We start from the raw sequence: 21,610 nt of genomic DNA on the forward strand, positions 1-21,610 counted from the left end.
TCGGCCCGCTGGGAAGGGGCACGAGCAACGGAGAACGCTCAGGACCAAGGCGTATCCTGCCCTCCAGGTACGATCAGCCAATGAGAGTTCACACTGGTGAGTGATGGTTGGAGAGCTCTGGTGGTGGCAGAGTTTTGGTGAAACCCGGCAGAGCTGGGATTAGCTCCCCGCTGCTCCTGCAGTGTCAGTTAAACACAATTTAATTCCATCTTCAGTGCGGTTGTTTTCCTCAGTAACTTTCACTCTAAACACAACAAGGTCTGCTTGGGGAGGGACGGCAGCTGGGATTTCTTTTTTAAGCAAAGCTACTCCAGCTAGTCAGAACAAAACATTTGCCAGAGTTTGGTGTCCATCATTCCCACTGTTCACCTCCCACCAGCCAGTCCCAGATTCCAGCAGCTACTATCCAAATAGCTCATTTCTCAGCAGGCCAGCTGCCCTGCTTCTTGAGGCGCCTTTCAGGAGAAAGCAGGCAATTCTCTGCTATAGGAAGAACAAAACTTCTCCGTCTGGCAGTAAGGCGGTGGGTGAGGGGGAGCAGTGAGGGTCTGGAGATATTGGGCTGTTTTGTCACCCGAGATCCCATCAGCCAAAACTGCCTTTTTACAATTAAATACAGTGACTAACTGGGCCAGAACAACAGCAAGAAAAATGAAACAAGCTAGCATAGTGAAAGGCTCTTACTTTATAAGCCGCCACAAAGCCTCCACCCCAGCACTAGTTCTAGCTTTTTGGACTCTGCTGGTTCAGAACATTCCAGGCCTATAAACGTACAGTGACTACAGGGTCAGGGCAGTTCTTAGTATTCTTAGTAACCCAGGGTGTTAGGGTTAAGTGGCCCACAGTAAAACCTAAATACAGATTCAAAAGAAAAGAAGGTTTCAGAGTAGCAGCTGTGTTAGTCTGTATCCTCAAAAAGAACAGGAGAATTTGTGGCACCTTAAAGAAAGGTTTCAGAGTAGCAGCCGTGTTAGTCTGTATTCGCAAAAAGAAAAGGAGTACTTGTGGCACCTTAGAGACTAACAAATTTATTAGAGCATAAGCTTTCGTGAGCTACAGCATCCGATGCATCCGATGAAGTGAGCTGTAGCTCACAAAAGCTTATGCTCTAATAAATTTGTTAGTCTCTAAGGTGCCACAAGTACTCCTTTTCTTTTTACCTTAAAGAAAAAAATCATTGCATTGTAGAATGGGGATTGAGCCAGCAGGGGGAGCTGCATGCTGAGGTTTTTCTAATGTCCCTGGGAGAATGGAGACATCAAGCATCTTTAGTGGTACCTCCACCTTCCCCACTGCAGGGACCATCAGCATCCCTTGGGTCATGCTGAGCTTGGGCTGTGAGCCTCCCAGCCATACTGTTCCCAAAGCCACAAAGTTACCCAACCTGAATAGAAGCTTTAGACAAAGAAATCCCTGGTTAATCACTACTGCTACAACTGTTAATTAAAGTCTGCTTATCTGATCATTGTAGGACCTACAAGTTACCAGCAGGCAACAACAACTCTTCAGAAGTCCCACTGGCCTGGGCTTATGGGATTGAATAGAAAAGGAGAACTTTTCTACTGAGGTTTGAGGTCATTCGATAGCAGGGATATAAATTCTCTATTAATCGCTACTTGGCTGCAGTGAAATTCTATTGCATGGTGAGCAGGAATGAGAGAGCACTCTGGTTTTAAAAGCAATTTCTAAAGAACTCTGTTGGTTTCAACCCTATTACAGTCTATGATTTTCCCAGAAAAGGGCCTGTGCTAAGTAGCTTGTTCACCCCTCATTCTCCCTGAGCAGATGCAACCTGCTGCCCTATTAGGGCTACACTAGGTGTGAAGCAGGATTTAGTCAGCAAGTGGAGGAAGAGGGGGACAGAGGTAATGGATAGGGTACAAAGGGAAGTCCCTGGCAATCTTCTTAGTACAGGGACCTGGACCAAATATCCATTTGCAGCAGCATCCCTTGTTGCTATGAACGGAAGGTTGCAGGATTCCACCCAGCCCGGAAGCCTCACTGCATTGAAATGATTGTTTGTTGTTTACAAACCCGAATAAAATCCAATGGTGTGAAACATCTGGGTGTGAGGCCAATTCACTTCAAAGAGAACCTTACTCCCTTGGATTCAGATGCCAGTGATTCCCAATGCTCTACAGGTAGGCACCTCTTAATTCACCACATCCGCGATGGCAGTGAGTCACGGGGTGCACAAATCTTACCTTCACGACCACCAGTTTGGGGCAGTGGGATGGGAAAGGGCCATACTACTACCTCACAGGCCTGGTGTCAGCTGCACTGACATTTGCAATGTGCTTTGAGATCTTCAGATGAATTACTGTCCCATCTGTTTTTATTGTGGTAGTATCTAATGGCCACAACCAGGGTTCAACACTCATTGTACCTGGCAGAATAAAGACAGTCCCTGCCCCCAGAGAGCTTGCAATATCAGCACACAATGAGAGGCAACAGGTGGAGAAAACCCCAGAGAGGGAATGAAGGGCAAGGTCACAGTGAAATTAATGCATTTGGTACTACCCAACACCGACTGCCTACCCATTGGCATTTGTGTGCATTGCAGCACAGGTGTGATGTAAGGCTATGCACACAGTGTATTATTTTCCCAAGGGGGTGAGGAGATTATTAGAGGGCTGCAATGACCATGTGTCAGGGTCCCTTCTCAACATACTGCCCATGGCCATTGCTTATCACGGGACGGGGCTCATCCGGTGACAAGATAGATAACTCCCACCTGGCGAGTATTGAGCTAAGCATCAGCACAACATACATGTTTAGTTCCTGGGAGAACAGGTAGCTCAGGGGATGATAGAGGGACATGGAGCCTTTCTAGGTCATTGGCAGTGACTGGAATTTGTCATCATTTGACAGCTGTTTGATGGCCCACATGCAGTGAGATTTGGGGTCTCAATCCAGTGCTGATGGATAGGCACCTGCATCACAAAGACAGCTAAAAACTGGCAGCAGCCTCACCCTGTCCTGCAGAGAAGCCAGAGACTGAATAAACCAATGGAGACAACTAGCATCTCTCCTCTCCGGGTCATGGCTAACATATGTTTATGGGTTCGTGTCCACTTGCCTTCTTGCTGCCCATGTGATAATTATCCTGTAGCCAAATCAATCCAGCTCCCAGGCCCAGATCCTCAAAGGTATTTAGGTACATATTTCTCATTGAAATCAATGGGAGCTAGGCACCTAAATATGTTTGAGGATCTGGGCCCAAGTTCTTTCTGACATACAGCCCTCTCTTCTTTTGGTAGCTAACCAACTGAAGGAATGCGCTGCATCTCTCTTGCCACCTGAGAACCTAATCCAGAGCCCACTGAAGTCAGTAGAAAGACTCCCGTTTACTTTGATGGGAGTTGGTTCAGACCACAGTGAGGAATCCAGCCAGAAAACTGGGCAGCTTTTGTAGGTGGAGCTGTGAGATTTAGAAGCAACTGCAAAAATAGCCTGTCTCCGATCACGTGGATTATTCCTCTATGTGCGCAAGATGTAGGATTCCTAAAGAAACAATGGTACAAACAAAGGGGTTAGACCCCTAGGATGAGTCAAGCTGTCAGCCTCCTGCCCTGACGACACCATGAAGCTGTTATACACGCTGCTTTATCTGCATCTAACTATGAATATATTCTGATTCATTTCAGCCTTGGGAATTGATGCTCTTCGTGACACCTTGCTTGGTGCCGTCATTAAGAACGCCATTCAGCGGAACTCGGATGCTGTTGTCTGAGATGAAGTGACGTGGGAGCAAATGAGCGGCTGTCACTAATGAAGGGTGTGAATGTCTCACAAGAGGCTCAAAAGTGACCAGTTCCGTAGTTACCACAACTGCACATAACTCTGTAAGGATGCACCCCGCTACAACAAGCCACTGTGCTTTTAATGTTCTTGGTGAGAATAGCAGCCTTGGTCTCCTTTCCACTTGAAGTTGGTGCTGGGAAAGGTGCCAGACTGATGGCCCTAGAGAAGGGCCAAATTAAACCCTGGTGCAAGTCCACTGTCTTCAGTGGAACAGGATGTATTTGGCACAAAGCTCTCTGCTTATCCACAGAGCAGCTGTAGTGGAAACAGCAGCTTTCCCACACCACTACATCAGCATGCCTTTACCCTGCTTCGCAGAGACCACTGGGATAGCTCACCCTCCAGGCCAAACCACTTCCGGCCCCTGCCCAGGCACTGCCAGCAAAGTCACACCTTCCTGCCAGTGGCAACGCTATCCATAGAATCACAGAACTGTAGGGCTGGAAGGGACCTCAAGAGGTCACCTAGGCCGCCCCCTGCACGGAGACGGGACCAAGTAAACCTAGACCAGCCCTGACAAGTGTTTGCTCAAAACGTCTTGAATAATTTATTGGAAAACCAAAGCAAATGCTGGAAGAGCCATGAAAGGCTGGCAGAAATATGTTAGATTTCTCCTAAGTTCTCCTTGTCGCAGGCACCTGATCCTTACCTCTTCTTAACGGGTACAGTACTTCCCCAAGAGGAACACCCTTTATGTTTCAAGGGCCACGGGGAGATGTGAAGTGTGTATCTCCAATACAACCAGCTCATCATTGAATATGTAGGTGCAGCACTGTGAAGTAAGAGTTTCATCTCCTTTTACAGCTGGGGATGCTGAATAAGGGCCTAATCTTACAATATATCAAATGCCCTCCACACAGCATAGGCAATAAGACCTGAGGGTGTTCAGCATCTCAGCAGTAGTAGAAGCAATTCCCTGCTTTGTAGTCCCATAGGCTATCCACAGAGCCTCACATAGGTAGGGAAATGGCAGCGTTCTTTAAGGAGAGGCAAGAGGGGATGGTGCAGGGTGGTGACGAGGGTGACCGGATGTCCCAATTTTATAGGGACAGTCCCAATTTTGGGGGCTTTTTCTTATATAGGCACCTATTACCCCCCACCCCTTGTCCCAATTTTTCACACTTGCTGTCTGGTCACTCTAGTAGTGACACTGTGAACATCACATGAAAACAACCCAGTCAGGTGTAAATTCAAAGTACGTCTTCAACTGGTTCCTGCATCTGGGTTAAAAAAAAAAAAAAAACACGACCCAATTCTTCAGAAAACCCACCATAAATGTTCAAAGACAACGAGCGTGTCTACTTGTACTAATTAGCCATTTGCATACATAGTTCTTCTGCACACGAAAGTACATAATTTGCCTGTGCAATCAAACACTAGCAGCTACGTGATGCCGTTATTAAATAATGAGCCCGAATAAACAAAAGAATCACACAACTTCCATTATGCCTGACATGTCACTGAGAATACTGTGAGCCTCTTCAAAGCAAACATGCTGGCCTCTGCTGCCCTGAACTCAGAACTCTATTCCACAAGGGCTGGGTTGTTAATTGTGTTAATGGCCCCTCTCATTCAGAAGCAGGAGACGAAGTGACTCTATTTAGAAGTGAATTGAGTTTAAAAAAGATGATCTCGGCAGCCATCTACACTCACTTTGTAACTTCAGCTGAGTCTGCGCTTAATCAGATCTTCCATCACAGCATGTGCCAAGTGGTCTGACACCAAACTGCAATCTCCATCTATCAGCCCACTCCTTCATACAAAATTAACTAGTGAAGAAGCTGCCCACTGCACCAACAAGCCCTTCCAACCTTGTAATTAGCATCCCTTGCCCTGATAAACTGCCCTCCTGTTGGCAGGAGGGGCAGGCATCCATCATCTGTTACAAGGCTGCACTGGCGCCAACACATACAACTAGCTCTGCAAAGTCCCCTCCTCACCAACAGCCAAGACAAACGGAGCCTGCAGGCACATATCAAGAGATCTAAGGTAGCATGTTTCCCCTATTAACACCTCCACTTAAAAAGGAATTAAAAGTCTCTGGAGACTTGAGTGAAGAAGTGGGTTATAATGAAACACAAAAAACTTTAAGTGTGGTCCACAGGTTCTCTGCAGGCCCGTCAGCTCCCCTTTGTTGTTCCTTCCCAAGCCCCTTCTAAAAAAGCTATCATAGTCTGCCGTAATGGTCACAGACACTGAACCATGCTCTTGTGTCACAGCAGCATTTGGAGCCTGTCCTGGTATTTTCTGAAGGGGGAGTTGGGTAACGAGCATGCAGGCCTTCAAAACAAAACATAATTTCTGCTCAGCCACATTGAGTGAGAAGCAAGATGTTTGACAGTGCAGAATTCAGCCCCCAGCATCACAGCCATCTGAGAGATAGGGCAATTCCTTGGGAAGCTGGCTGTTCGACGGAAGGCAAGGTGACAGTTTTCAGAGTGGTAGCCATGTTAGTCTGTATCAGCAAAAAAAAAAAAAAGAGGAGTACTTGTGGCACCTTAGAGACTAACAAATGTATTTGGGCATAAGCTTTCGTGGGCTAAAACCCACTTCATCAGATGCATGCAGTGGAAAATACAGCAGGAAGATATATATACACAGAGAACATGAAAAATGGGTGTTGCCATACCAACTGTAATGAGACCTATCAATTAAGGTGGGCTGTTATCAGCAGGAGAAAAAAAACTTTTGTAGTCATAATCAGGATGGCCCATTTCAAACAGTTGACAAGGTGTGAGTAACAGTAGGGGGAAAAATTAGTATGGGGAAATAGTTTTTACTTTGTGTAATGACCCATCTACTCCCAGTCTTTATTCAAGCCTAATTTAATGGTGTCCAGTTTGCAAATTAATTCCAATTCTGCAGTTTCTCATTGGAGTCTGTTTTTGAAGTTTTTTTATTGGAGAATTGCAACTTTTAGGTCTGAAATTGAGTGACCGGAGAGATTGAAGTGTTCTCCGACTGGTTTTTGAATGTTATAATGCTTGGTGTCTGATTTGTTTCCATTTATTCTTTTGCGTAGAGATTGTCCAATGTACATGGCAGAGGGGCACTGTTGGCACATGATGGCATATATCACATTGGTAGATGTGCAAGTGAATGAGCCTCTTATGGTGTGGCTGATATGATTAGGTCCTATGATGGTGTCCCTTGAATAGACATGTGGACAGAGTTGGCCACGGATTTTGTTGCAAGGATAGGTTCCCGGATTAGTGTTTTTGTTGAGTGGTTGCTGGGGAGTATTTGATTCAGGTTGGGGGTCTGTCTGTAAGCGAGGACTGGTCTGTCTCCCAAGACCTGTGAGAGTGAGGGATTGTCCTTCAGGATAGGTTGTAGATCCTTGATGATGCGCTGGGGAGGTTTTAGTTGGGGGCTGAATGTGATGGCTAGTGGCGTTCTGTTACTTTCTTTGTTGGGCCTGTCCTGGAGTAGGTGACTTCTGGGTATTCTTCTGGGTCTGTCAATCTGTTTCTTCACTTCAGCAAGTGGGCATTGTAACAACGGATCTCTTAGCATGGTAAACTTCTCTAACATAGACAAGGTGTCACTGAAGCCAGCGGGAGTTTTGCTGACACAAGGATTCACCATGAGGCAGGATTAGGCCCATAATATGATAATAGAATAATTTTTGCTTTTAAGGCTTCACTGCTTAGAGGTGTGATTTCTTAGTGAGTTAGGTACCAGATTCCCTGAAATCACAGGTTCAAATCTTGGCTGGATCTACACAAACCTTTGTCCTTCCAAGATGTAGTAGATAAACTGAGAATGATGCAGTCTACGGTGTAAGTGTCTTTTGGATGACACTGTAAAAACAGAGGTCCTACCTGCTCTGTATGGACATTACTGGCTAGATCTTATAAAGAAAAAAAAAGCTGGGCATGCAAAATATACATTGAATTGTATGCTTAATTTAAACACACAATTACTATGATCGTGCACACAAATCAGGTAACTGTGCATGCAAGTGGGTAATTAGATGCATTTGTATGAATTGTGCAGGCAAATTAAACTCAGTCCAGCAGCAAGAGGAGGACTGAAGAGTCTAAGGCAGTGACTTTTCAACCTTGAGCAGCATGTGAAGATCAAATTCATCTTCCCACTTCTTCTCAAATTTCCATCAGAAAGGCTAAGAAACAAGTCCCCACCATCTCCGGCCATTCTGTACTTCGCCTTGCACAAACTGAAATCCATCGGACAACACAACACTCACAAAGGTACCATCTTCCAAGGGCACCTGATTTTCCCAGTGTATTGATCACCAGTATTGTTTTGCACCAGACAGTGAGGGCCTCACACCATTTGTAGGGGAGATCTCTCATGCTGCTGCAGACAGAGCATCCTTGCCCCAGATCCTATTCAGGAGGGGATCATTTCAACAACTAAAAAAAGAGGCATGCCAACAAAAGAATAATGCTAAAACTCACTTTTAAGGTCATCATCTCCAGCTTTACGTGCCCATTTTTAGTGTCACCAGGGGAGAAAAAAGAAAGAGGAAGGAAAAAAGCAGAGAAAGAAGCGTTTCCCTTTTCTTATTTAATAAGCAGCTTTTTTTGTGGTAGGATTTGTACACTTGCAGGACGGAATCTAAGGAACAATGTGCTAGCAGGCTTCATGGAAAGCAATACAGGGACAGAAAATAAGAGAGAAGGACAACGTACCAGCAATAATTATAAGTACTTATTATTAAAGCATCCTACGTTAAGTGGCTGGCTGAGGGAGGGCTTTGCATAAAAACACTGGCCTTCCAGTTGCACACATCAGAAAGGGAGCTCTGACAAAAGGAGCACAGGACACGCCTCCCTTTTTGGCAATCTGCTGAGGCGGTAAATGTACGTTTCTGTAGTCCACGTGTGTACCTGGAATGAGGAGGATTGTGTTCCATGCTGCTTGCATCAGCTGCGTACGGAGCATGGGTATAAATCCCTCTAGGTCACCCTGGACACTCTTTGGAAGCGCAAGAGGAAATCCCACTCTTAGGAGACTTCCTCCATGAGGAGTTTGTTCTGCTGCCCCTCACTTTTGCCTTTCCCCTTACCAAACATCACGACTTCTCCTCGACCCCCGTGACTGGAACCCTCAGGATCTGCTCCGTTTTTGACTCTCTCCTGAAATGTGCTGCCATCTTTGCCCTTCTTTAAAGGCTCAACCGACACCCTCTGGTAGCAATGCTCCACTTGGAATGGCCTCTGCCCCAGCACCCATCTACACTGTCCTCTTTCAGCCTCTCCCTCCCCTTCAGAGCACTTGTACATTTTTAGCCATCTTTACGCCAAGAAATGAACATCTATAAAGGCAGCTGGAAACTAGGGGAGGCAGCACCAGGGGACCCTGTAAGCCCTCCCATGCCTCCATCAACCACCTATGACCCACAGACCAGCTTGGGAATGAACCAAAGGTTAATTTTATTCGCCCAGCTGAACACAAAACCACCATTTCTCAACAGCTGGTTGGCATGCTGGCTGCCCTTAGTGATGTGCTCTGGGTTTGGCAGGGCCGCCGGCATCCCAGGAAGTGAATGGGTGGAGTGGACCTTGCACTGACTTTTGACAGTAAGTGCTTTGCCTAAGAGAGGGGGGGTGTGCCATGATCTGCAGATCTCCCACCTTCCCCAGAGAGTAATTGACACAAGCTTTTCTGGAAGACGTGGCCTGTATCTCCCAGTGAGAGGCAGCTTTCAGTCAGCTAGAGATACACTTCACAGTGATGACAGGTTTCAGAGTAGCAACCGTGTTAGTCTGTATTCGCAAAAAGAAAAGGAGTACTTGTGGCACCTTAGAGACTAACAAATTTATTTGAGCATAAGCTTTCGTGAGCTACAGACTTAGAGGGACTGAAATTAGGGAAATTGGCCATAATCTCATGGCCAGTAACTGGGAGCAGTGGGTTAACGAGTACAGCATACCCAAACCTTCATGCACTGATGAGTCACTGGGAGAGTCTCAATTTTCTTTGTATCAAGGAGACCTTTGCAAGGCAGAATACAGACTTGGAAGTAATTACAGATGGAGACTCACAGCTGTTTCTTGGCGTCTTTAGTAATTGTCTTTGGGTTTGTTTTTTTAACATAACCCAAATAGCTGTCAGAGCTCTTGAGCCTCCACGGTGCCTCCAAGTGTATTAAGTACTGGATTTATTTACTGCCGAGCTATCGCTCAACAGACATGTAAAACCAATTAACTCTTGGGTTTCACTGCTTACTATCATGAACTCGACTGATTCAGGCAGATCACTGATCCCAGGCCATGCCCTGTGATGCGAGGTGTATTAGGGATGGGTGCTGCTTTAAATCCTGTATTACTGGCAAGGAGCAGCCAACTCAAACCGTTTATTTTGCTTTAAGAAGCTCCAGCAATGAATCTCTCTTTATCGCAAGCCTGGAAACCCAAAGCGAGCTGTCCCAAAGCTGAGAAAAACAACACTGGACACAATTACAGCTTCACGTTCATGACCAGTGACATTCGCAAGGAATTTTCTGTTTGAAAACACAGTTGTAAAATCCCAGACAAGCTGGGCATGGGGAACAGGGATTTGTTTAACTTTGTCAGATGAAACTATGGCATTTGAAACTAGCAAGTGATTGGATGAAGTTAGTTATGGGACAGACTTCACAGCAGCACACATTCAAATGGCTGATCAAGTGTCACTAAACTACAATTAGGATTCACTGGGACAATGCAGGCCTTTGCAAACTGCATTTGTTGGGTGCTGGGAACTGCTGTAGCAATGCATCGTGTAGCAAATATATTCAGAAGTTTATCTGATGGCCAAGAAATTTTCTCTCTCAGCTTCTAAAAACAGACTATATTGTAGTAAAAATTAGTGGGTCCAATAAGTCAGTCCAGTGCTACAATATCTATGCTCCAGAATACATCTAACAGCCAAAACTGCTGCAGATTTTAAAGTCCCCTATATACTTCAGTGGAGCTACAGCAGGATTTGGCCCAATGTCTGTAAGCTTTAGGAAATGTTTGATGATATCAGTCTCAGAGGCTAATTCCTGGTGTGGTGAAAAACACTTGTCAAGAAACCTTGTCAAGAAATCACCATGTAAACCTTAAAATCCACACATCACTCATCTGCACTGCTATCATCCTTGACTTCTTAAGCGTCCGGGTCTGTCCTCTCCTCCTGTTCTTACCTTTAAACCACAAGCATTTCAAGTCATGGGGGCCCCTTCATCACAACACCTGCCTAATTCACCCCCTGCAGACTGAGGCATAGGCCCCACCTTTCAGTTTATTACCCCCACTGTGCAGTGCAGCACAGCCGCCTGCAAGACAAAACACTCCTTCCTGCTGCAGCTGCACGGCTCCCCGCTTCCCCCTGCTGCTACTGCACAGTCGTCCCCCATTAGCTGCCCAGCCTCAAGTTCCCCCTTCTCATCCCCATCCCGCTGCTGCCCACCCCTCCCCCAATCACACCCGCATCCCGACGCTGCACCCCCCTCACTGCCCAGCCCTCCCCATTCCCTCATCCCACCACTGCCCACCTCTCCCCCATCACACCCGCATCCCGACACTGCACCTCCCACGCCGCTGCACCCCCACCACTGCCCAGCCCTCCCCATTCCCCCCATCCCTCCGCTGCCCACCTCCCCCAATCACACCCGCATCCTGACACTGCACCCCCCTCACTGCCCAGCCCTCCCCATTCCCCCCATTCCTCCGCTGCCCACCCCTCCCCCAATCACACCCGCATCCTGACGCTGCACCCCCCTCACTGCCCAGCCCTCCCCATTCCCCCCATCCCTCCGCTGCCCACCCCTCCCCCAATCACACCCGCATCCTGACGCTGCACCCCCCACCACTGCCCAGCCCTCCCCATTCCCTCATCCCACCACTGCCCACCTCCCCCAATCACACCCGCATCCTGACGCTGCACCCCCCTCACTGCCCAGCCCTCCCCATTCCCTCATCCCACCACTGCCCACCTCCCCCAATCACACCCGCATCCTGACGCTGCACCCCCCTCACTGCCCAGCCCTCCCCATTTCCCCCCATCCCTCCGCTGCCCACCCCTCCCCCAATCACACCCGCATCCTGACGCTGCACCCCCCATCCCACCACTGCCCACCCCTCCCCCAATCACACCCGCATCCTGACGCTGCACCCCCCACCACTGCCCAGCCCTCCCCATTCCCCCCATTCCTCCGCTGCCCACCCCTCCCCCAATCACACCCGCATCCTGACGCTGCACCCCCCACCACTGCCCAGCCCTCCCCATTCCCCCCCCATTTACAGCCCCCACTACCCAGCCCTCCCTTTAAACACCCCTCCCCCATTCACCCCCATCCCGAAACTGCACCCCCCAGCCCTCCCCATTCACCCCACTGCACCCCCCACCTCCATCCTACCACTGCCCCTCCCCCATTCACCCCCCATGCCGCCACTGTAGCCGCTGCCAGCCGCGCCCCAGAGGGAGAAAGGACTAAGGCTCGGCTCGGCTCGGCTCGGCTCCCCCAGCCCGGAGCCGGCCGCGGTTACATAAGGGTTACGTAAGGGGCTGCTGCGTCCCGGCTCTTATCCCAGCCGCCGCCGCCGCTCAGCCGCACTGTCCGCGCGCAGCGCCCAGACCCCAGCACCGCGGCCGGCGGGGGGGGGGGAGGCGCGGCAGCATCCGCAGCCTCTCAGCGCCCCTGCGCCGCCCGGTGTGAGCCCCGCCGCCGCAGCAGCAGCAGCTCCGCCCCGCGCCCCGCAGCGTCCCCTGGCCCAGCCGCGCGGGCTTTGCTCGGGCAGGGAGGGAGACAGGTAAATGAGTGATTCCTCTCCCCCCCTCCCCCTTGCTGCATAATGGACTCTCCCGGCAGCCCGCTATGGGGTGTTTACAGGCCGGGGGACAAACCATTATAAACGGGGGGCAACCCAGACAATGGATTGGGAGCTGAGCCAATGGTAACGCTTGGCAAGGCTAGTAATGCCCACTAGGATTTCTAATTGCCGTTTGTCGAGCTGCCCATGGAAGCAGCGGCTCCTGTTTTTCCTGAAGGCGTTTGGGGTGGGCGACCCCTTGCTCTCCTCCCTCTCCCCCCAGAATGGTTCGGCCTCACCCTCCTCGGCAGCCGCTATTGGCTCAACCCTTAAAGGGGCAGGCAGGGCGCGCTTTTCTATCCTCCGACTCAGTCCCACCCCCCCCCCCCCCGGTCTCAATCCCTGCCTGTCGGGCTTGTGTCGTTCGCAGGCTCCGGTTCCCGGAGGCGGCCCATGTTCCCCGCGCCCGGGGCGGAGGGATGAGGAGTGGGGGTCCCGGGCGGCAGCAGCCAGGGCCCCACGCGGCGGAGCAGCCATGGAAACGGCCGCGGCGGACGGCGGCCGCAGAGGGACACAAAGGCCCGCGGCCGAGCGGAGGCGGCGGCCGGAGCGGGAGCGGGAGCGGGAGCGGGGCCCGGCGCTGAGGGGCCCCATGGAGCCGGCGGCGGGCGGCGGGGCCGGGGCGCCGCGCTACAGCCTGGTGGCGGAGATCGGGCGCGGCTCCTACGGGGTGGTGTACGAGGCCGTGTCGGGCCGCAGCGGCGCCCGCCTGGCCGTCAAGCGGATCCGCTGCGACGCGCCCGAGAACGTGGAGCTGGCGCTGGCCGAGTTCTGGGCCCTGACCAGTCTGCGGCGCCGCCACCCCAACGTGGTGCGCTTCGAGGAGTGCGTGCTGCAGCGCGACGGGCTGGGCCAGCGCATGAGCCACGGCAACAAGCAGAGCCAGCTGTACCTGCGCCTGGTGGAGACCTCCCTGAAAGGTACCGGGACCCCCCCGTAACCCCCCCAGAGCCACAGCCCGCTCTACCTGCGCCTGGCGGAGACCTCCCTGAAAGGTACCGGGACCCCCCCGTAACCCCCCCAGAGCCCGCTCTACCTGCGCCTGGCGGAGACCTCCCTGAAAGGTACCGGGACCCCCCCGTAACCCCCCCAGAGCCAGCTGTACCTGCGCCTGGCGGAGACCTCCCTGAAAGGTACCGGGACCCCCCCGTAACCCCCCAGAGCCCGCTCTACCTGCGCCTGGCGGAGACCTCCCTGAAAGGTACCGGGACCCCCCCCGTAACCCCCCCAGAGCCCGCTCTACCTGCGCCTGGCGGAGACCTCCCTGAAAGGTACCGGGACCCCCCCCGTACCCCCCCCAGAGCCCGCTGTACCTGCGCCTGGCGGAGACCTCCCTGAAAGGTACCGGGACCCCCCCCGTAACCCCCCCAGAGCCAGCTGTACCTGCGCCTGGTGGAGACCTCCCTGAAAGGTACCGGGACCCCCCCCGTAACCCCCCAGAGCCACAGCCCGCTCTACCTGTGCCTGGCGAAGACCTCCCTGAAAGGTACCGGGACCCCCCCGTAACCCCCCCCAGAGCCCGCTCTACCTGCGCCTGGCGGAGACCTCCCTGAAAGGTACCGGGACCCCCCCCCCCGTAACCCCCCCAGAGCCCAGCCGCTCTACATGCGCCCTGGCGGAGACTCCCTGAAGGTACCGGGACCCCCCCCCGTAAACCCCCCCCAGAGCCCGCTCTACCTGCGCCTGGCGGAGACCTCCCTGAAAGGTACCGGGACCCCCCCCCGTAACCCCCCCAGAGCCCGCTCTACCTGCGCCTGGTGGAGACCTCCCTGAAAGGTACCGGGACCCACCCCCGGGACCCGAACACAATCCTCGAACCCTTGTGCACCCCTGCGCCCCCCCCGACCCTTCATAATACCCCCCCCATAGAGCATCAAGCATCCCCCCCCCCCAGCCTGCTACCTTGTATATCTCCTCAGGGGGATCCTCCATAAACCCCTCACCCAGCAGAAAGCAGAGACCACTTTACTTGTATCTGGTAGAAGATCCCCCTACCCCCACCACACCAGCCCCTTCCCCCCTACAGCTCCGACCAGGGGCTTTCCATAACCCCTGTATTCCCACTCAACTGTAGGAAGATCTGTTCTTCTTGTGTCACCCCTCTGGGTCCCACTATATACCCCCACCCCCCAGGAAGGAAGGAGGGAGGCTCCCATAGTTCTCTCGGGGATTCCTTCTCATAAACCCAGCCACAGGCAGAGTCAACTATGCATGTTCCTCAGGAAGAACTTTCTGAAAGATAATTGGAACCCTAGGCGTGGGTACCACCCTTGAGGGCCCTGCCCCTCCTCCAGTGAGACCCACCTCATTTATAATAAGCAGGGCCAACCTTCTCTGAGTCCGGAGACCTGGCAGAAAGGGAGTGGGGGGCTCCTCTTGGGGCCCTCGTTGTACAGTCCCTGTAGCGGAGTCCTTCCCGGGGAACTAGGGAAAGAGGTTCCCCAGGGCAATATTCTCCTCTGAAAGATTCCTCTATGTTCTCCTCTATCCTAGAAACTGCCTCAGGCAGAAGCCATCCCCTCTCCCTCAGACCTTCCCTCATGGCAACAAGGAGCCAATTGTATATGAAAGTAAAAGATTCTGCTGAAGGAATCTGCAAATTGGGGAGACCCCCCTGGGACCCCCCTCCCCTTCCTACCCTGAGGGGGAGACATGCACTGCATTGCAACAATCAAAGCCAGCTTGAACTTGCATTTGGTGAATTTCTCCCTCAAAGCTACTGCACCCCCTCATCATCCTCTTACCTATCCTGTCATCACAGACCTGTCAGTAAGCTTTGAGTTCTGCTATTTGCAAGGTGAAGACCCCTGTATGCTCCAAAACGCATCGGTTCACCCCAAAAAAGAACTTCAGTAGCTTGCAGCTCAGTTACCTCCAAAGCTATGTAACTTCTACAATGATATTGTACTGATAGGTGCTTTGAAGTAGGTAAACAACAGGTGGGGGGAGACCTCGCCAAAAGCTACTGTACCTCAGTTTCCCCTTCCGAAGGCACTGGTGCTTAATCGTGCCCCTCTTGTTCCCTGCCACCAACAGTGTTCTGGCCCCTGAGCCCAGCACTTAGAATCCCTGCTGTGCCATTCTGCATGACCTCAGCTGGGCTATTTACAGGCATGCACAGATGTTGTGCCAACGTGCGGAGGTTCAGGATGTGGGGATTAACTCGTGCTCCTCATTTTGGATGAGGCTCAAGTAACAGACCACTAGACTGTAGGGTTCAAATTCTTTAGCAGAGTGAATGTCATTTATGATCTGAAATTCATTATTCGGCATCTCTGGTTAAAGCAAAATACAGCTGAAGCTGAGCACCCGGCTTGGAGTTCCATTAGTCTCAATTGAGGGACCATTGAGAGGGAAGTACATATATCGGCAATGTGCAAAGCCACAGCCTTCTTACATGCGCATGTTCAGGGCTCGTGTTTGACCACGTGCCCTGTCAGCTGTTCTAGCCAATGGTGTCAATGTACATAACACTCTTATTAGAGAGAAACTGAACCTAGATAGGGTAGTGCTCACTAGCATGTCGGCTAACATGCTACAGACTGGCTGCGAGCAGCCTGGACTCCGTGCTGTAGCTCTCTAAATACTTCTACAGTGTCCATGAAAAGCTTATGCTCAAATTTGTTAGTCTCTAAGTTGCCACAAGTACTCCTTTTTTTTGCGAATACAGACTAACACGGCTGCTACTCTGAAAAGTGTCCATGATATCCAGCCTGCACGCTAGTTACAACACAGCAGTGCAAATGCCACCAGTGTCTGTGGCCATCTTTCTTCAGTGCAGCGTGCTGGCCGTATCTTCTGTTTGCCATGTGACTCTTAACAGCCAGTATCTTGTGCTAACGAGCGTCTTTTAAGATTACATCTAATTGCAACAATGGAGAAAGGGACACCAGTTCGATAGCTGTTAAATTTGCTCAGTGATTTGACTGAATGAAGTCACTTTGAAATGTTGAGGTTCCAAAAGGTGTTTCAGGGAAATGTCACTGCAGCAGCCATAGAGTGCAAATAAAGAAAGGGGAGGATCAAGGCTAGAGGAGGAAGAAGGCAAATGCAACATGGGACAATAGTCTCCCTTTTATTCCTGCTTTTCCCACTACACCTACTGCAAGGTGCCTGCTCTTTCTGCTGTTTGTGTGGAGCATTCCTGCATAAGTCAGAGTAGGAGGCTGGATCATTAGCAGAATTTAAAATGCTAAATTCCTACGCAAGGGCCATGTTCTATCCTGTGTGTATAGGATTCCTGTGAATAGTCTCTGTAGTTTATGGTCCCAATTGTGTAGCTCTGCCACACAAACCCTAACCTGGTCCTCACCACATGAGGGCTAACACCCCTCCCCACCCCCTATGTAACAATCAGCACCCTCTTCAAAACTCAGCTATGTGTAGTCTTCAGATTCACTGTCACAGTGGTGTGAATGTGCACATGCAACCTGAGTGTAACATTAGTTGTACCTTTTTGTGTTTATGGGGCCAGATTCTCTGCTTTGGTTCCAGCTGACTTGCACTGTCTCAATAGCACAAAACTGCTTGAAAGTAGTCCTGAAGGATTAGTAGAGGATTGGCCCTGATGTAGGGGAGGTTGTTGCCATTGCCAGTTCTATGCCACTCACTCCCTGGTGTGTGGGTAAGGGGACATGCCAGAGGGGAGGGCTGACGAGAGCCTATGGGATCACTGCAACCAGCATAATCCAAAGCATCCTAAGGACTCTCCTAAATTACGTTGAAGGCCATTTTGGTCCCCATCTGGCCCAGGATCAGGGGAGCAGAAAGGTGGCTTGGAGCAGCTTTTTCCCAGCTCTCATCATGCCTATTGTCCAAACTTTTTATTGTTCTTGGTCACTTAATTCCACTTTTGGAAATTCCATTTTAGCTACTACTTTGTCGGCTCTTTAAATGGAGGCTCTTTATTTCGATAGCAGAAAGGTGATTTAACAAAATAATAATTTTCTGGGTTATAGAAAGTAAGTGAATAAATATTGCTCCTGGCATAGGCCTGGTAGGTCAGTGTCCCACCCCCAGTTACTAGCACTGTACTTGGCCTACCGCTGTGGATGCAGCTGTCTTGACACGAGCGGGCTTGGCTTGTGGGAGTCCAGTGGCCAAGGATGTGCTTCAGAACTCAACAATCCTCACTGTGCTCTTAAAAACTGAAGGCTTTTTCTTCGTTGCTAAACCAATATTTCAGCTTGTTGGAAACTGACTGGCTCTGTTACTGAGCTTGGCCGCCACTACACAGGTCACACTTGTAGAAAGGTACCTACCCATCAACACGATTAGAATCTGATTGCTTTTGCATTCCCACATGTGCCCTATACCCTGGTACTGCCTGCACTCCTACTTTCGTCTGACATGCACACGAGGGGTGTGACGTTGCTGTTATAAGCAGAGTCCGTACATCCTCAGGCATAGAATACACAACACATAGAACAGCTATTATTCAGAGTTATTACCAAAACAGTAAAAAGAAAAGGAGTATTTGTGGCACCTGAGAGACTAACAAATTTATTTTTATTTACAAATTTTATTTATTTACAGCTCACGAAAGCTTAGGCTCAAATAAATTTGTTAGTCTCTAAGGTGCCACAAGTACTCCTTTTCTTTTTGCGAATACAGACTAACACGACTGCTACTCTGAAATCTACCGAAACAGTGTAATTCCTTGCCAGGAATAGCCATCCCACCCAAAATCTTCCTGCAGGGGGCTGGAGCAGCACTGACTGAAGGGTATACACAAACTCTTGTGTCTTAATGAGGTTTTTTTTAATTAAGCTGAGTTAATAAAATTATAAGCTATAAGTTCACATAACTGTTTTGACTGAGCAAACGTTTTTGTTCCCAAGACCAGTAGCTCTGTTTTTGGTTTTCCATTCTGTCATGTCTTTTCCCACTCTCTCACCAAGGGCAGCTCAGACAGTGGCTGCTGTTTTCCTGTTCTGAGTTTTCATCTCCAGAAACAAATAACCCTTCCTTCCCCAAATAGTCTGTTTTCCACAGAGACTCTAACTTGGAGGGATTCCCTCTTTACAGTACTCTTATTAGGGAGCCTTGATTTGGCCTGCCCAGCAAATGCCACCAGCACGCCACTTCCTGATGGCTTGTTTAAAGCAGGGGTTCTCAACCTTTTTCTTTCTAAGCCTCCCCACCCACACCACCCCTATGCTATAAAAACTTTACAGCCCACCTGTGCCATAACTGTTTTTCTGCATATAAAAGCCAGGGCCAGCATAGGGGGGTAGGGAGGAGGAAGCAGGGCAATTGCCCAGGGCCCCCTACCACAGGTGGTCCCACAAAACTAAATTGCTCAGGCTTCAGCCCTGGATGATAGGGCTTCAGCTTTCTGCCCTGAGCTCTAGTGAGTCTGATGGTGGCCCTCTTTGGTGGACCCCCTGAAACCTCCTTGCAGCCCCCAAGGGGGCCTTGGACCCCTGGCTGAGAACTGCTGGTTTAAAGGGTCTCCCTCCCAGTCCTCCCTCTGATCTAACTTTCATCATTCACATAGGACAGGGAGATGCAGCCAGATCCTTCTTTTGTAATTCCCATGGCAGTAGTCATGGTTCCAGACTGTTTATGCAAATAACCAATATTTCTCTCCACCTACCCATACCAGTCACTGACCATTACAGAGACTGACATTAAAGAGCTGATGACTTGGCTTGTTTGGTGTTCTTTGGCTTTATCAGTCATTGGAAATCCTGGTTCCTTTCCCATGCGGTCTCTGGAGTCTGTGCTAAAATGTTTATTTGCTGGAGGGTGGAGTCATTTGACACATTTTAACTTTTCAGCTCTGCCCATATGATTTGATGGAAAAAGTAGAGGCCATTGAGTTGAGTACTCTGGGTTTATGATATTTAATTCTCAACATCTTATGAGGAAATACTCTAGTTGCACTAACAGGTTCTGTCTGTATAACCAAGGTCAACTATCTTCTCTCCTGCATCATGTTAGTTCACTGTATTCAGGAAGTGCTATTTGCTAGGAGGCAAACAGTTCAAGATTCCTCCCCTCCCTGTTAGGAATATGGCTGTAGGCACAGATATCATCCCAAGTAAGCTCTAATGGTAATCAGCAGTTTATGTACTGGTATTACTATATCTACACGAGGGCTTTTACCAATATACACCTATGTTGGCAAAAAATCATACTCCTTACCAATAGAAACAATGAGGAGTCCAGTGGCACCTTAAAGACTTAACAGATTTATTTGGGCATAAGCTTTCATGGGTAAAAAAGGGATCTGAAGAAGTGGGTTTTTACCCACGAAAGCCTATGCCCAAATAAATCTGTTAAGTCTTTAAGGTGCCAACAGACTCCTCATTGTTTTTGTGGATACAGACTAACGCAGTTATCCCTCTGATACTTACCAAGGGAGTTATGCCAGTAAAACTTAGAGTAGGCCAGCCCTTAGTGGCTCCAGTTACCACATAGGAGAGCAAGCTCAATTCTCTTCTGATTCCTACATCATTAGCAAGGCTGAGAATTCTAACTGCAGAATCTTATTGGGGGTAAATGCAGAAACTGAAAAAATATAGCTTGGTTTTCAGATTCCAAGTGGAGCATGCAGGACTGATAGTAAAACTGTTCACTTGCAATCTGAGCTCTGTAGAAACTAAAAAGGGTGGGTTCATGTTTACCTCCTCTCAGTGCCATTTGTAGAATAACTTTTAAAGCAAACCGTCCTTTAAGCTGGTGTCTAGGGTACGGTTGTGACTGTGATAGGAAGTGAAAAATATTCTATAGCCCCCTCATTCCACAGGGCCCCAAAGCAATTAAACTATAGAGATGAGGGTGTCAGCAGCTTTCTGCATAACTTACAAATGAGACACCTACCAGCAGTGATCACCAGCATGTTCTTGTGAGGGCAGCTCTGGCTAGACTCCTCAGGACTTTCCGCTGCATTTAAAACAGAACTGTCCTTACCATTGCTAACCTCTTGCTGTGCCTGCCATTACCATGCCTCTGTCTTTCTTTCTTTTTTTAAGGTGAGAGAATCTTGGGCTATGCTGAGGAACCCTGTTATCTCTGGTTCGTCATGGAGTTCTGCGAAGGGGGAGATCTGAATCAGTACGTGCTCTCGCGGCGACCAGACCCAGCCACTAACAAGAGTTTCATGCTACAGCTAACCAGCGCAATTGCCTTCCTGCACAAGAACCATATTGTGCACAGGGACCTGAAGCCAGACAACATCTTGATCACTGAGAAGTCCGGCACCCCGGTTCTCAAGGTGGCAGACTTTGGACTCAGCAAGGTCTGTGCTGGCCTGACGGCTCGGGGCAAGGAAGGTGGGAATGATAACAAAAATGTGAATGTGAACAAGTACTGGCTGTCTTCAGCCTGCGGCTCTGACTTCTACATGGCCCCTGAAGTCTGGGAGGGACACTACACTGCCAAGGCAGACATCTTTGCCCTGGGCATCATCATCTGGGCCATGATTGAGAGGATAACTTTCATCGACGCAGAGACCAAGAAGGAGCTACTGGGGACCTACATCAAGCAGGGCACAGAGATTGTGCCCGTTGGGGAAGCACTGCTAGAAAACCCAAAGATGGAGTTGCATATCCCCCAGAAACGCAGGACTTCCATGTCTGAGGGGATAAAGCAACTCTTGAAAGACATGTTAGCTGCTAACCCACAGGATCGACCTGATGCCTTTGAGCTTGAAACCAGAATGGACCAGGTTACATGTGCTGCTTAAATTCAGGGCAAAGCATTAGTGCATTTTGCAATTGGGTAAGTATTCTGCAGTTCTTCTGCAACTCTTTTCTTCACCTATTGCACCATCCCACTTATTGGCTGTACTGTGTAATGGCACAGTGGAGCCTTTTATATTCTTAGCTATTTATCCACTGACTCAGGTAAGGACTACTTCCTGAGGCTTTCATCCACCTTTATTTAAATAAAAAAATCATAAAAAGGAGATGAAAAACAGAACTAGCAGCAGCCCTATTTAATGTTCTCCAAACCCTATATTGGAAACAGTGTCTAACACAAGACTCAGTTGC

The 21,610-nt window shown here is 49.8% G+C and overlaps 1 protein-coding gene across 2 annotated transcripts in view; it reads left to right on the forward strand.

Moving 5' to 3' along the window:
* Positions 1-12,374: 12,374 nt before the first annotated feature.
* The window catches only part of STK35 (serine/threonine kinase 35), a 34,046-nt gene continuing 24,810 nt past the window's right edge, over positions 12,375-21,610 (forward strand). The window contains exons 1-3 of one of the 2 annotated variants that reach the window (XM_038369605.2): positions 12,375-12,551; positions 12,982-13,531; positions 20,591-21,338. In XM_038369605.2, coding sequence (XP_038225533.1) covers positions 13,087-13,531; positions 20,591-21,303 — 1,158 coding nt within the window. In that variant the 5' untranslated portion in view covers positions 12,375-12,551; positions 12,982-13,086 and the 3' untranslated portion in view covers positions 21,304-21,338. Of the gene's footprint in view, positions 12,552-12,912; positions 13,532-20,590; positions 21,339-21,610 lie in introns of those variants that run through there. The other variant, XR_006275336.1, reaches the window with a different exon arrangement.

The sequence above is a fragment of the Dermochelys coriacea genome, chromosome 13 (genome assembly GCF_009764565.3).
Source record: "Dermochelys coriacea isolate rDerCor1 chromosome 13, rDerCor1.pri.v4, whole genome shotgun sequence".
NCBI lineage: Eukaryota > Metazoa > Chordata > Testudines > Dermochelyidae > Dermochelys > Dermochelys coriacea.